The 14,485-nt window shown below is 36.7% G+C and overlaps 1 protein-coding gene across 1 annotated transcript; it reads left to right on the top strand.

Annotated features, from left to right (window-relative positions):
• Window positions 1-1,981: 1,981 nt before the first annotated feature.
• Window positions 1,982-7,581, top strand: LOC122061917 (delta(12)-fatty-acid desaturase FAD2-like). Its single transcript, XM_042625481.1, has 2 exons — window positions 1,982-2,154; window positions 6,092-7,581. Exon 2 carries the CDS (start codon window positions 6,123-6,125, stop codon window positions 7,287-7,289), a length of 1,167 nt encoding a protein of 388 aa, XP_042481415.1. The 5' UTR covers window positions 1,982-2,154; window positions 6,092-6,122; the 3' UTR covers window positions 7,290-7,581.
• The last annotated feature ends 6,904 nt before the right edge of the window (window positions 7,582-14,485 follow it).

The raw sequence follows: 14,485 nt of genomic DNA, 5'->3' as shown, positions 1-14,485 counted from the left end.
CCACCCCCCCCCTCCCTTTCTTTTCATTCATTTTTCTCTTAGGCTATGTTTGGTAGTCAACAAAAGAAAAGAAAAAGGAATCTAAAAATGAAAAGAGATGAAATGATGAGAAAATAAAAAGAGTATGTATGTTTGGTTATCAAGAGAAGAAAAGAAAAAAAAAATTCAAAAATTAAATTTTAAGAGAGAGATAGACACATAGGAAAATCATTTTATAATCATTCATTTTTTTTCTTATTATGTTTTCATATTTTCTCATGTTTTCTTGTGTTTTCGAAAGAAAATTTTAAAGGAAACAAAAAAAAAAATTTCACAACTCCCAAAAAGAATTTTTAATTTAAAAATAAAAACCCTCTATTTGATGAAGACGTATCAAATTCAAACAAAAATTATTAACTCAAAAGTTTTTTTTTCTTTTTCTTTTCTTGTCTTGGTTTCCAAACTCAGCTTTAGAAAAAAAAAAAAAAAAATCAGTGATGGAAATTTGCCCGTCAATTTCGAAGTATACTTGTTAACACTCGATGCGCAAGAAGATGAAAAATTCGTCCCCCCATAATTTATGGCGGCTTCAAAATTCAAAGTTGAATAAGATAAAAAATTAAATAAAAGAGGAAGAAGAAGTGTCATTGACTCACTGCCGCATTGGGCTAAGAGCAGCCTTAAACTTAAAGCATAGTTGATTTGACGGAACCACTGTCTGACAAAAGTAGGCCAATGGACGATATTACCCTTCTGTTCCTCGCTTTTATTTAAAAACCTCTTTTTTAGTTTATTTTATTATTCATTTATACTAATTCAGCGATACAATATCGGCCAAAAATTAAGATCCATCAAAGTCAATTCCGATCTAATCTAACTAAAATAATGATGATTGTATAAGACATTTTACTGAGATCGCAACGGTATTCTTAAGTTTTAAAAGGAATGTCTACATACAATAATTATCTTTTAAATTTATATCATATATATTACATAGTTTATTCTAAAAAAAAATCAACTATTGACTTCCTAGCAAAAAAGGTGTTGTCATACCATCAAATAATTTCGTGTTTTAAAGGCATAATGTTAGGTGATGTATAATTATATAATCGTAATCTAGCTACTACTCGAGTTGTAACTCGAAGCAATGATTTACTTATTAGTCTTGGTTGATAATAATAAGATATCCATTTGGGATCGATTGTATAAATCTAGATTGGTTAATATTATCTTTATTTTTCATTTATTTTTAGATTATAAATTTACCTCTGATACCAATACAATACCTAATCTCAGATTGATTAGGTATCAAGATCAATCTCAGTTGATATCAATACTATATGATTCATATAGCTAATTCGATACTAATACCTTAAACCATAGCTAGCAATCAAAGAAATGAAATCTTAAAGAATACTTTAAAAATTACTAAAATCAAAAAAGATATTTATAAACCCTAAGGAGGAAGTGAATTATTTCATTTTCAAATTTTTTTTCAATTATACATCGTTACTCTTACCACGAAAAAAAAGGATTTACATCGTCCTTTCAAACAAACTGTGGGAGTAGTTTCGTAATTAGAATAACAAATTTAAGTCACCGATGTAGGCAGCCAGATATTTTGTTTGTTGAGTCATTCAACGCTGTCTAGAGCATAAGAAACAGCTTTTTTGTTTTTTTGGTAAGGAGCATAAGAAACAGCTGATGAGATGAATATGGACGGTCGGATATTCTCGACCGTCAAATATGTACACTTAGACCTTAGGTTGGACTCCTGGTATATCCAGCTATCTCTTCCAATCACTGACGGAAACGTGGATTTTTACCCAGAAAAAAAAGACTGAAACGTGGATTTTTACCCCAAAAAAAAGACTGAAACGTGGATTACCGCAGCGACAAACCAAGTACGACTACAATATGTGATGTCTTATGGGACCCACACTTAGGGCATTCAGAGGCAGAGGAGGGAAAAAATTGCTTAAATACCGGACTTATATGCAGAAGGGGAGAAGGAGAACAGATTAGCCAGAGATCGAAAACTCGCGCAGCAGGAGAAGAGTGAAAGAACAATAAATCGAAAGGGAGAAGGAAGGAAAAAAGGAGAGCGAGCGAGCGAGCAAGAGAGAGAGATATTCATCTCTCGCAGGGCGGGAAGGCGGAAGGGTTTCTGTTGAGGTATTCTTCTTTTTCTCCTCTTTTTTTCAGACATTTATCGTTCGATGAAGTTTCTATGTTCAAGCCGAAGAACGGCCTATGAATGTTGTATTTAAGGTAGATCTAGGGCCAATGGCAGGCTTCCTTTCCTTTTTTCTGCAAAAAAAAAAAATGATCTTGAAGTTATCAGATGGCGGTTCCCTGGCAGTAGTTAGCAGCAATCCCCAAAGTTGTATATATTTCCTCATAATATAGGTTTGAATTTTTCTACTGATTGATTGAGTTGATTCTGCTTCCGTCGCTATTTCTGAGCTCGAATTTGATTTTCATGGATGATATATATGAAACATCGACCTCTGTCATAACTGGATCTGAGGTCTGGTGTCTCGAATATCCTTCAATTTTCGATCTTTTAGTTGCGGCAGCTGTGTTTGATTCGTTTCTCCTTTTTTTTTTTTCCCCTTCAACTGTATCTATTCCGTTTTCTGCTCTTTCTCTCTTACTCTGTTTCTATTTAATAATCACTTCTGGAAAAATATCTTCCGTGAAAGTCTGTAGCTTAATAATAAAGAAAAAACTAAAATTAAATTATATAAATTGATTAGTTTGCTTCCATTTTCTAGGTTTGTTAAGCTCTCTGGATCTTGCATTTGCATTTATTTTTATCCGGACACGGAGATTGGTGTCCTCTCTCTTTCCATCTTTGTTTCCTTGGATCAGATCACTTCTCTGTACTTTTTTTGGCTTCAAAGTAGGCTCGCATGCCATCGGGGACCAGAAACCATTTTCGTTTTTGGTACTCATGAAAAGTTTGAACAGACCGGAGAGACTACGACTCTTTCCACACCACCATGGAACAATTTACAAGGTGTGGGGGGTAGTTTAGTCTTTTCATATTAGGTTACACTCGTCATTAGGTTTCTGTAGGCGGCTCGATTCGAGTGCCGCGGGAATAGACTGGGACAGAACCGACTAGTTTCGCCGCTTGATCATATGGGGTAGTTTGGTCTATTCGTTCTCTGTTCTGTTTGTATTCAAGTAAGAATAGCTCAAACCGAGGAAATCGAAACTGAGTCGAACCAATCAAAACCGATATGAGTTTTTCGTATTATGTTTTAGGCCAAGGTTTTGTGATATCAAAATCAAATCGAATCTATAAGAATGAAACCAGAGAAAATGATGAGAAACAAATAGAATTATAAAAGACACAAATATTTAATGAGGTTTACGTATTGATGTGGTGTTACCTTCTCGGGTGAAGAACAAGGTAAAGATGATTCATTATGTTAGAGGAAAAATTATAATAGAGTTTTCTTGGGAACACATAACTTGTGATAAGAACACTCATCTAGAAACCCTAAAATCGAAAAACCCTAATCTTCCTCCAAATTGGATTGATCTTTTGCAACTATCGGGAAAAAAATAATCTAATTTAAATTACCATCAAATATTATTAAATCAATTTTTAAAATAGATCAAGAATTCAAGATAAAAATAACAAAACCGCATCTAAGCCAATAAGGCATCGATTCCAACTTTAAAAATCAGATCGAAATCAATACTAATTTCAAATTACAAAAAAAAACCACATTATGTATGGGCCTTCATGGCATGTCTTTTTTTTTGGGTTAAAATCGTTTGCAATTCCGATCTGGTATAATTAAGTGAAATATCACCTTCAGGGGTGACATGTATATTGATATCAATGCAATGGTCCAGATCTGGTACAACTAATAAAACTTTAAATCAGTGAAAAGTCATTTCAGATCTGGACCATTACATTAGTATTAATATACGTTTCACCCTTGAAGATGGTACTTCTTGGAATTGTACCCGATCCAAATTGCAGACATTGTCACGTTCTCTCCTTCCATTTAGGGTACTGGAAGTACAGAGTCTATAGACTAGGGTGTGTTAGAGAGGGGTCGATGGTAACAGGAATGGATCCACTGCACGTGTAGGATTCTTTCCAGCCATGTACCTCCAAATTAAGATAGTGACTTTGGATTAAGAAGGATGTTCGTTCGATTAGCATATCAGATCTAAAGGTTATTGTTTACAGTAGAGTGTACATCTGTTTTGTATCGTATCTTTTCCGCCTTATCACCTCGGGAAGCTAAATACTTGGCGATGCGTTGTCTGATAGTGATAGGGCCAGAGGCTGTATTCCCGCTGCCGGTCTGCCACTTTATTGGAGAAAAAGTATGGAGATGAGGTCATCACCTTTCAGTGAAAGGAAAATGTTCAGAGGAGACGGCGGTGATCGTGCTGGTATGCATGGCCTAGATTCATCAGTCGGTGGGTCCCACATAAATATCAATGTTGGACCCTATTATTATTATGATAGAAGCAAAGATACGGGGGTGTTTATGTGAATCTCCGATGAGCATCTCACGAGCCTATCCAGTTGGCCTTGGAAATAATTTTCCTTTATTATGGGCTCCTTTGTGTTTTTTGTTTGAATTATGTTCTTGATGCCAAAACCAGAAAAATGGTATCCCATATGACGTCTGTGATCGTTGTCCACTGACATGGTCGGTGGCTTTTCATGGTTTTAATATGCAATAAAAACGCTTTGACCAAGAATATTTTGATGAGGGGTTGTTGCTAAGGATTGTTTATTTAATTAAATTAAATCCCCAAAAAATATTGTTTTGTCAAAAGCTTTTTTTATGCCGGGGTCATGTGAATGACATATTGTTATTTTTTTTTGGCCAAGTTGTGGTGGGTCCTGAGGGAGGATTGGGAACTTGGGGAAGATGGAGAAGTGAAAGTGGGGGAGCCAGATCTTTTCATGTGCGGCCACTGTGGCTGGTTTGTATCCGACAGTCATGGATGTATGTTCGGTTGTTGCCAGCTGTCCAATGTGTATTGGGGTGCAACATTAGAGAGGGTCCAGATCCGAATGTGGGTGGCAAATGTCACGAGTCACTTATAACAAGTGCTTGCGCAAGAAAGTGGGGATTATGATGACTTAGAATTCAATCGTGATATCACATCACCTCTGATGAAGAGAAAAATCTAAAAACTTCATGTGAATATTTAAATTCTTGTGCTTGAATTATTCATCAAATATTATCGACATAGAAAGTAAAGAAATAATATTTGTTGTTTACATTCTAATCTACCCCAAAACAATCCATTGAAACTTAATATTTTTTGTATTGAGACTATTAACTTTATATGCAGCTATTAGTATTTATGAGAAGGAGAAAAGGTCTAGTCATTGGTTCAAATTGGTTTCATACACGAAGTTTGGTATGGGTTACAATGATTAAGGTTGCACACGAAGTTTGGTGTGGGCTATATAATGATTGATGTTGCATTGTAGGGTTAAAAAATTGAAATTTGGTTAAAATTGGTTCAGACACAAAGTTCGGTATGGTTTATAATGATAAAGGTTGCATTATAGGAGTATGGGTTATAATGATTAAGGTTACATTGTAGGGTCAAGAAATGAAATTTGGTTCAATTTGGTCGTAGACACAAAGTTTGGTATAGACTATAATGATTAAAGTTGTATTGTATGGTCAAGAAATGAAATGGCTTCATTTTGAGTTTTCATTTAGCTCTGTTTGATTGCAAGAAAAACATGAAAAGAAGAATAGTGAAATTTTTAAATTTAAAAAAAAAAAATATTATAATCATTGTCCCATGTTATGTCATTGTATAATTTGAAATGAATACAAAATAAAGTGAAAAATTTAAATCTCGGAGTTTGGGACCTGATTACCATTTCTGGCTCTGGCCCCATTGGGCAGTCAATGAGGAACTGAGCTTTGATTCAGGTCCTTTATTACGCAAAATCTGTAAGTGGAGACAGCTCATACCGTCATACGCCCATCAGAAATTGGGTCCCATTCTCTATTTTCTTTGCTTTAAATATGCTGAACGACCATTTATTTTCGGATTGATTTAAGGAACCAACGAGCCATTCCTCTTCATTTCTATCCTGCAGAGAGTCTCTCCATCTCCCAAACCAGCAAAAAATGGGCGCCGGAGGTCGAAGGCTCGACGTCTCCACACCAAGGAAGAAGGAAGGAGAAGAACTGAAACACGAGGTCCTTCGGAGAGTCCCATACTCGAAACCCCCCTTCACATTAGGCGAAATCAAAAGAGCCATCCCACCCCATTGCTTCAGACGCTCTGTCCTGCGTTCCTTCTCCTACGTGGTCTATGACCTAACCATCGTCTCCATCCTCTACTACATCGCCACCACCTTCTTCCACCGCCTCCCAACTCATCTCTCCCTTGTCGCCTGGCCCATTTACTGGGCAATCCAAGGCTGCGTCCTCACGGGCATCTGGGTTATAGCCCATGAGTGCGGCCACCACGCCTTCAGCGATTACCAATGGCTTGACGACACCGTGGGTCTCATCCTCCATTCTTGTCTCCTCGTCCCTTACTTCTCCTGGAAATACAGCCACCGCCGCCACCACTCCAACACCGGTTCCCTTGAGCGGGATGAGGTGTTCGTCCCTAAGCCCAAGTCCAGCCTCGCTTGGTATTCCAAATACCTCAACAACCCACTTGGCCGTGTCCTCTCCCTCACCATCACACTAACCCTCGGCTGGCCTCTTTACTTGGCCTTCAACGTTTCCGGCCGCCACTACGACCGTTTTGCCTGCCACTACGACCCTCACGGCCCCATCTACTCCGAACGTGAACGCCTCCAGATCTACATCTCCGACGCTGGTGTTCTCGCCGTCTCGTACGGGCTTTTCCGCCTCGTGGCTGCCAAAGGCTTGGCTTGGGTGGTCTGCGTTTATGGAGTGCCATTGTTGATCGTGAATGGGTTCTTGGTATTGATAACTTACTTGCAGCACACCCACCCTGCGCTGCCCCACTACGACTCTTCGGAATGGGACTGGTTGAGAGGAGCATTGGCGACGATGGACAGGGACTATGGGTTGTTGAATAAGGTGTTCCATAACATCACAGACACTCACGTGGCTCACCATCTGTTCTCCACGATGCCTCATTACAATGCAATGGAAGCGACCAAAGCTATCAAGCCCGTACTTGGAGAATACTACCAGTTTGATGGGACTCCTATCTACAAGGCTCTCTGGAGGGAAGCCAGAGAGTGTGCGTATGTGGAGCCAGATGATGCTACAGAGGACAAAGGTGTCTTCTGGTATAGCAACAAGTTTTGAGTTGTTACAATTCTTCTTCTTCCTTATTATTACTATTATTATTATTATTATTTAACTTATTAAAAGAAAAATTCAAAAGAAAGTTAGGCAATAGCTTGTGGGATTGTGTTAGTGATTTTTGTGTTAAAAGAACTGTTTATTTGAAACCATGTGAGGAGAGAAAGAAAAACCAACGATTGCGTTTGGGAGGGGCATGGTAACTTGTCCAAGTCCATCTCAATGGTTTGTGTTTTCTGTAGCACTTTTTTCTTTCTATTCGTGGCAATAAAATTAAGAATCTTGAAGAAGGGAATCCACAAATGTTATTTGCTGAAATACGGTTTTTCTTACTTTTGTTGTTTGGATCTATGTAGCCAGGATACTATTGTTGTTATTGTTATTATTGTTGCAATTGGATGGATGAAGAGAGGGCATGGGGATCTGGGCTTTTGAATTGGTCCGATGATGACGCTGTTGATTGATATGGGCTTGGGTTTGTTGCGTGAGTAGCATTTCCGAATAGGTGCATGGGAGAATGGATCAGCTGTTTGTATGATCACCTGATTATACGGTTGAGCATTCAACATTAGTCCCCCACTTTCTATCGTTACATGGGTGAAGATGAGCATATTTGTAAGCAAAAGGGAGAGGTGTTGGATGCACACCCGTTCGACTAAGTGATCCAATCTCAATGCATGGTTAAGATAACCAATAAGGATGGGAGAGGGGGTGGGGGTTGAAATGACTCACCCACCACTAAGAAATACTAAAACTCAACCCTCTATGGATGCCCATGTGCGTTCTCTCATTGGCCCAACCAGGAACATATTTTTTACCAAAATTTATTGCTAAACAATTGATCAAAAAATTATGATTTTTATTTTAAATCAATCCATCAATTTATTAGACAATTTCACGATTTCAAATATTAATTATTTGGGTTGATTAAATGAGTGAGAATCAATTTGTATGAATTGGTTCGGTCCACTCTCAAATTTAAAGATATGCTAGCCCAATCCATTGTGGTTTAGGGTTTTGAGTGTAGGACAGTATTATAAATACTAGGTTTTTGGTCCCTACAACCATTATTCACTCTTTTCCACTTTACCACTGAAGTGAGAAACCAAGGAGGTCTAAGGGGTTGTAGAAGATCTATAGCCAAGTTAAGAGAGCAAAAGTGAGAGTGACCAACATCAATCGTCTTCAACATATTAGGTGAAAGGTACGAATTGATCCTCCATAATTTTATTAGATTCATGTTCTTATTTTTCCTGTGTAGTTTCCTCAATGGGGTTTCGGACTTGAATCCATAGGGAGATCTAACATTGGGTTCTTGCAAGATCAGATCAATAGCCCTCACATTTGCAAATTTTTAACTGAACCCTTCAATGGTTGCAAATTGGTTCTAGGGTTCAAAATTTGGTCTTTGACAGTAAAAGAGGACGAAACTATGAGAAGTATGTTTCAGTTCAAAATTTGTTCAAAGGTCAAAAGAGTCTTTTTTCATTTCTAAATTAACGTTATTTAGGCTTTAAAGGTACGTTAGATATTTTTTAAAATCTAGGCTGATATCTTATATAAGATTTCAAAAAAGGGATGACACAAGATAATTTCCTTTTTTTTTTTTCAAAAGTACTCATTTAGTGTTTTTTGTTGGCATACGCTGTGCTTCCAAACAAGAAACAACTCTTCCACGCGTTAGTTAATTATCTATTTCAGATCACCTAAAAGACGGCCACACATGTTGTCATTTAATAGCTATAGTAATGTTCATACCCATGATTAACTGTCTGTCAGGTCACCTAAAAGATTGTCGCAAATGTTATCATTTAACTACTATGGTAATGTTGATAACCATGATTGCCTATTAACAATATTTTAGAGAGGGTTCTCTAAGCAAGCGGTATGGAGGAACTCATCAATAAGGTATGATTAGAGAGTTTCCTACATAGGAAGACTGCAATATCAATTCATGTGGGGAGAAAATGTGTGTGTGTGTGTGCAAGTATTCCATAAGGACGGGAGAGGGGGTGGGGGCTGAAATGACTCACCCACCATTAAGAAATACTAAAACTCCACCCTCTATGGGTGCCCATGTGCATTCTCTCATTGGCCCAACCAAGAACATATTTTTGACCAAAATTTATTGCTAAACAATTGATCAAAAAATTATGATTTTTATTTTAAATCAATCCATCAATTTATTAGACAATTTCACGATTTCAATATAAATGTTTCAATTCAGTTGTGATAAATGGTTTTAACACAAGTTGGGACTATCTCTATCCTCCCTCAACTTGAAATAACCTCTCTATCCCTTGAGATGATTTATTTATTGTTATTATTTTTTTTTTTTTTGGAAAATTATCTTATACCACCCCTTTTTTGAAACCTTATATGAGATATCACCCTAAATTTCCAAAAATGCAGTGTATGTTGTGTTTTGAAAAAAATAATGACTCTTAAATCCATCCTGTTAATTCACAAACGTCAAGAGTTGACGTGTTACTGTTGTTATTTTTTAAATGACAAGTTTACCCTTGAACCATATGATGTAAAAAACCCACCCATTTACGCACAAATGAAAATCCTCTTCTCCTCCGATTCGAATTAGGGCTCCACCCAATCCTCCGTGTCCTCACGAGGAAGAAGAACATGGAAGTAGCCCATCACATCTTAGCTTTGATGAGAGAAACTATGATCTCCTTAGACGTTTGTCACCTCCTACAATTACCTCCTCACGGTGTACTGTGTGAAGGGAATTCTTGCTGATATCTGCATTCGGTTCCAATAAGCCGAGCCTCGTTGAAGCCAGATCAAACCCCTTCTCTACTTTGGAATCTCTTTTCATTGAGGAAGATATCTGAAATTTTCTTTCCTATCGCTGGTCGAATGCTTTGTCTTCATGGAAATTTATTTCCCACCCTGGAAGAAGCCATGGTTGCAGTAATAGAGGATTAGGCATCATGGTCAAAGACAAAGGGAGGTGAGTTAGAAGAGGTCCAATTCTGAAACAAAGTGTGGGTAAGGAGTTTCACACCGGCCTACACAAGCCGTTGCACTTTCAGGGGTAATCCAAACCACAGTCGAGTCATGTAAAAGCGTTTCCATGAGATTTTCTCCACAAACCAGAGCTTGGGTGTTGGATTTATGGGCTAAATTAATTATTCGGGTTGATTAAATGAGTGAGAATCAAGTTGTATGAATCGGTTCGGTCCACTCTCAAGTTTAAAGATATGCTGGCCCAATCCATTGTTGTTTAGAGTGTTTGGTGCATAATAGTATTATAAATACTAGGTTTTGGGTCCCTACAAACATTATTCACTCTTTCTCACTTTACCACTGAAGTGACAGAACCAACGAGGTCTAAGGGGCTGTAGAAGATCTATAGCCAAGCTAAGAGAGCGAAAGTGAGAATGACCAACATCAATCGTCTTCAACATATTAGGTGAAAGGTACGAATTGATCCTCCATAATTTTATTAGATTCATATTCTTATTTTTCCTGTGTGGTTTCCTCAATGGGGTTTCGGAATTGAATCCATAAGGAGATCTAACATTGGGTTCTTGCAAGATCATATCAATAGCCCTCACATTTGCAAATTTTTAACTGAACCCTTCAATGGTTGCAAATTGGTTCTAGGGTTCAAAATTTGGTCTTTGAGAGTAAACGAGGACAAAACGATGAGAAGTATGTTTCAGTTCAGAATTTGTTCAAAGGTCAAAAGAGTCTTTTTAATTTCTAAACCAACGGTATTAGGCTTTAAAGGTACATTAGATATTTTTGAAAATCTAGGCTGGTATCTTATATAAGATTTCAAAAAAGGGATATACAAGATAATTTCCTTTTTTTTTTTTCAAAAGTACTCATTTGGTGTTTTTTGTTGGCATACGCTGTGCTTCCAAACAAGAAACAGCTCTTCCACTTGTTAGTTACTTATCTATTTCAGATCACCTAAAAGAGGGCCACACATGTTGTAGTAATGTTCATACCCATGATTAACCGTCTGTCAGTTTACCTAAAAGAGTGTCGCAAATGTTATCATTTAACTACTATGGTAATGTTGATAACCATGATTGCCTATTAACAATATTTTAGAGAGGGTTCTCTAAGCAAGCGATATAGAGGAACTCATCAATAAGGTACGATTGGACAGTTTCCTACATAGGATGACAGCAATATCATTTCATGTGGAGAGAGAGAGAGAGAGAGAGAGAGAGAGAGTGTGTGTGTGTGTGCAAGTGTTCCTTCCTCTCGTGGCTTAGATAACCGTTTCCCTTCAAGATTTAAGAACTTGGAACTCTAGTAAACCCCTTTTTTTTTTTTTTCTGAGATTCATTCTGGTATCTCACTATCTTATTCCTAAAGCTCATCTAATAGCTATAGTAATGTTCATACCCATGATGCCCAACCGTAAGGTCTGTTAATTCAACCCAAGCCCAGCCTCGCTCTAGGTCTGGCTGAGATATCTCAACCTAAGTCCAATCCAACCCAACCCAGCCCAGCCTAACCCAACCTAGTACAATTGTTTACTTAGTTGCTTGATCTCAATACGTTGTAGAAGCCAAAGACTAAGGTTTTCTTATATATGTAGATTGCAGAGGCTAAATACTAAGATTTTCTTACATATGTAGTTGTGAAAAACATAAAATCTGTTGCATACTTTTTTCTATAAGTACCCATTTTTAATAATTAAAATATTTATATTATTATGTACCTGATATAGAGGGTTGGTTTGGGTTGGGTTGAGACCTCAACCCAGGCCAGCCCAACCTGGCCTCGGGCCTAAAATTCTTGACTCTAGTCCACTCTATGGACTGAAATCTCAGCCCAAGTCTTGTTCGGGCTCAGGACAGGGTAGGGCAGTTTCGGGCTGACTGGGCTTTTTCTGACACCCCTAATCCTATGGCTTTGTGCACTTCAAATTATGATTTATTGGTATAGATCCCCCATCCAACCCAATCCCAAAAAAAAAAGAAAAAGCTAATGGGAAACTGGTTTTCTCTTCATTCTCAGCTAAAGAGAGGTGCTTAGTGATCCTAATTCCAATCTTTGCTGCAAAGTATACAAGAAAAATGAAGCCTAAATGGTAATATAGTCACTGTCTGAAAATGCAAACTGAGCAAAGGTTGTTTACATGGTGATTGGGGTGGTGCATGCATGTAGGCTGGGGCTGGATGAAGAAATGATAAACTTCAACCAAAATGAATCCAAGCCCAGTCCATCTGTGGTTCAAATTTGAGCCCAATTTTGACTCAACTTTGCACCATCACAGCACTATTAGGATTTAGGATTTAGGATTTAGGTGGTTGCTCAATTTAACTGTTCTTGATGATAATAATATGATTTTATGAAACTTTAGGACTCTATTTTAATCGTAAATTTTCATAAAATCATATTATTGTCATTTTTTTAATAATGTTAATGGTGACATTATATAATTTCCTTTCTCTTTCTACCCACTTTTGGGGCAATCTCTGCCTTCCTGCCCCCTAAAGTTGACCAATGAGATAAGTGTGGGTTTCGAAAAGTAGTGATAACCATATATTTTGACTAATAGTGTAATAAAAAAATAAAATAAAAAAAAAAAACCTATAAAAGAAACTTAACAAGATAAAAAAAAAAAGAGATATCAATGAAGTTGTGTCTGGGGCCTCTGGGCTCAATTTTTTTTTTTTTTTAATAATAATAATATTGGTGGCATTGTATAATTTCCTGTCTCTTTCAACTCACTTTTAAGGCAATTTCTGCCTTCCTACCCTCTAAAGTTGACCAATTAGATAAGTGTGAGTTTCTCCTTTCCCATCTCTAAAAAGTAGTGATGATCATATATTTTGACTGACCGTGAGATTAAAAAAAAAACTTAATTAGAAGAAAAAAAAATTGTATATGAATATAAAACTGGTTGTCTATAGCGTCAATCAATAACTCTTTAGAAAAAAACCTCTCTAACCCTTAGGTAAGCAACTTTTCATCATATTTTTCTATTTAATAAGGATTAAGGGTTCCTTCACTCGTGGTAAAGAGGAAAGAAAGATTTTCTTCACCAATAGTGATATGTTGCGAGAATTGGATTCAGGGTTCATCATTAATTCATCCCCTATTGTATGAGATTGAAAATACCCTTCCCTGATCCAATTGGAGGATCATAACCTATGATTTAAATGTTTTTCTCCCTTCTACAAGAGAAATTGAATCCATTTAACACCATACAATTAGAGATTGGCTTATTTTTGGGCAAATGAACAAGAGTTTATCTTTCTTTTGTACCAGATGCTGAATGTATTGAGATTGCCTAATTTTTCAGTTAATTAACAAGAAATCCTTGATGCACATTCAAATGTGAGAAGATGCCTATGTGTTGCAATGGCAAAGGCAATGTATCTGTGAAATCTTGATCCCATTAGATTTCAGGTTCTTAATTCGAATTTATAAATCTTTAAGATGGAAATGTCAAGGCCAGGTAACTTGAAATGAATTTGGAAGCCATGCACAAGATATAATGACCTTTGTATTTGAATCAAACTTACTATAAGATTGATATCCCTATGATTATAAATATTCCAAAATATTATAAATTAGCCCCCCTCTTTTGGCTTTATCCTTTATGACTTTATCATTAATTAGGACAAATTAAATGTAAAAATAAAAATAAATAACAATAATAATAAAAAATAAATTATTGGATTCACATAATATAGGATTTCAAGTTGCAACGTGCGTGTAGTCAAGAAAATGATGAAAGCTCAAATTGATTAATTATTTTTATAATAAATAAATAAAAAAGATAACTACAATACGCCCATTTCATAGAGAGATGACAACATGATGTTTCCTTACAGCTAGCTACAATGAGTGAAGTGTTTTAAGAGTAAATAGAAAAATTGAATTCACTCTTTTATTTGATTCTTTAGTAATGTAAATATATTTATTTATAATAAAAAATTTATTTCTCCACTTTGATGAAAAATTTTAAAAACATTTGAAATTGAGGAGAGAGATAGAGGCTATCGCTTATCTCTTTCACCCACTAATGTCCTGTCCGCCAGTCAGAACTGACCTCCTTAATCCACTCAGTCGCTTCGCTTCTATTTCTTTCTTTAATTTATCTACCGATTGGTTAAGTGTTAATAAAGAAAGTTAAATTGGGATGAGAGAGTGGAAAATTCAAGTGGACAAATGAAAGTAGTAAAGGCATGCCATGCCATGCCATGTCA

Source organism: Macadamia integrifolia, chromosome 14 (assembly GCF_013358625.1).
Source record: "Macadamia integrifolia cultivar HAES 741 chromosome 14, SCU_Mint_v3, whole genome shotgun sequence".
Classification (NCBI taxonomy): Eukaryota; Viridiplantae; Streptophyta; class Magnoliopsida; order Proteales; family Proteaceae; genus Macadamia; species Macadamia integrifolia.
The sequence above is the reverse complement of the archived record's forward strand: the minus strand, read 5'-3'. Positions and strand labels throughout refer to the sequence as shown.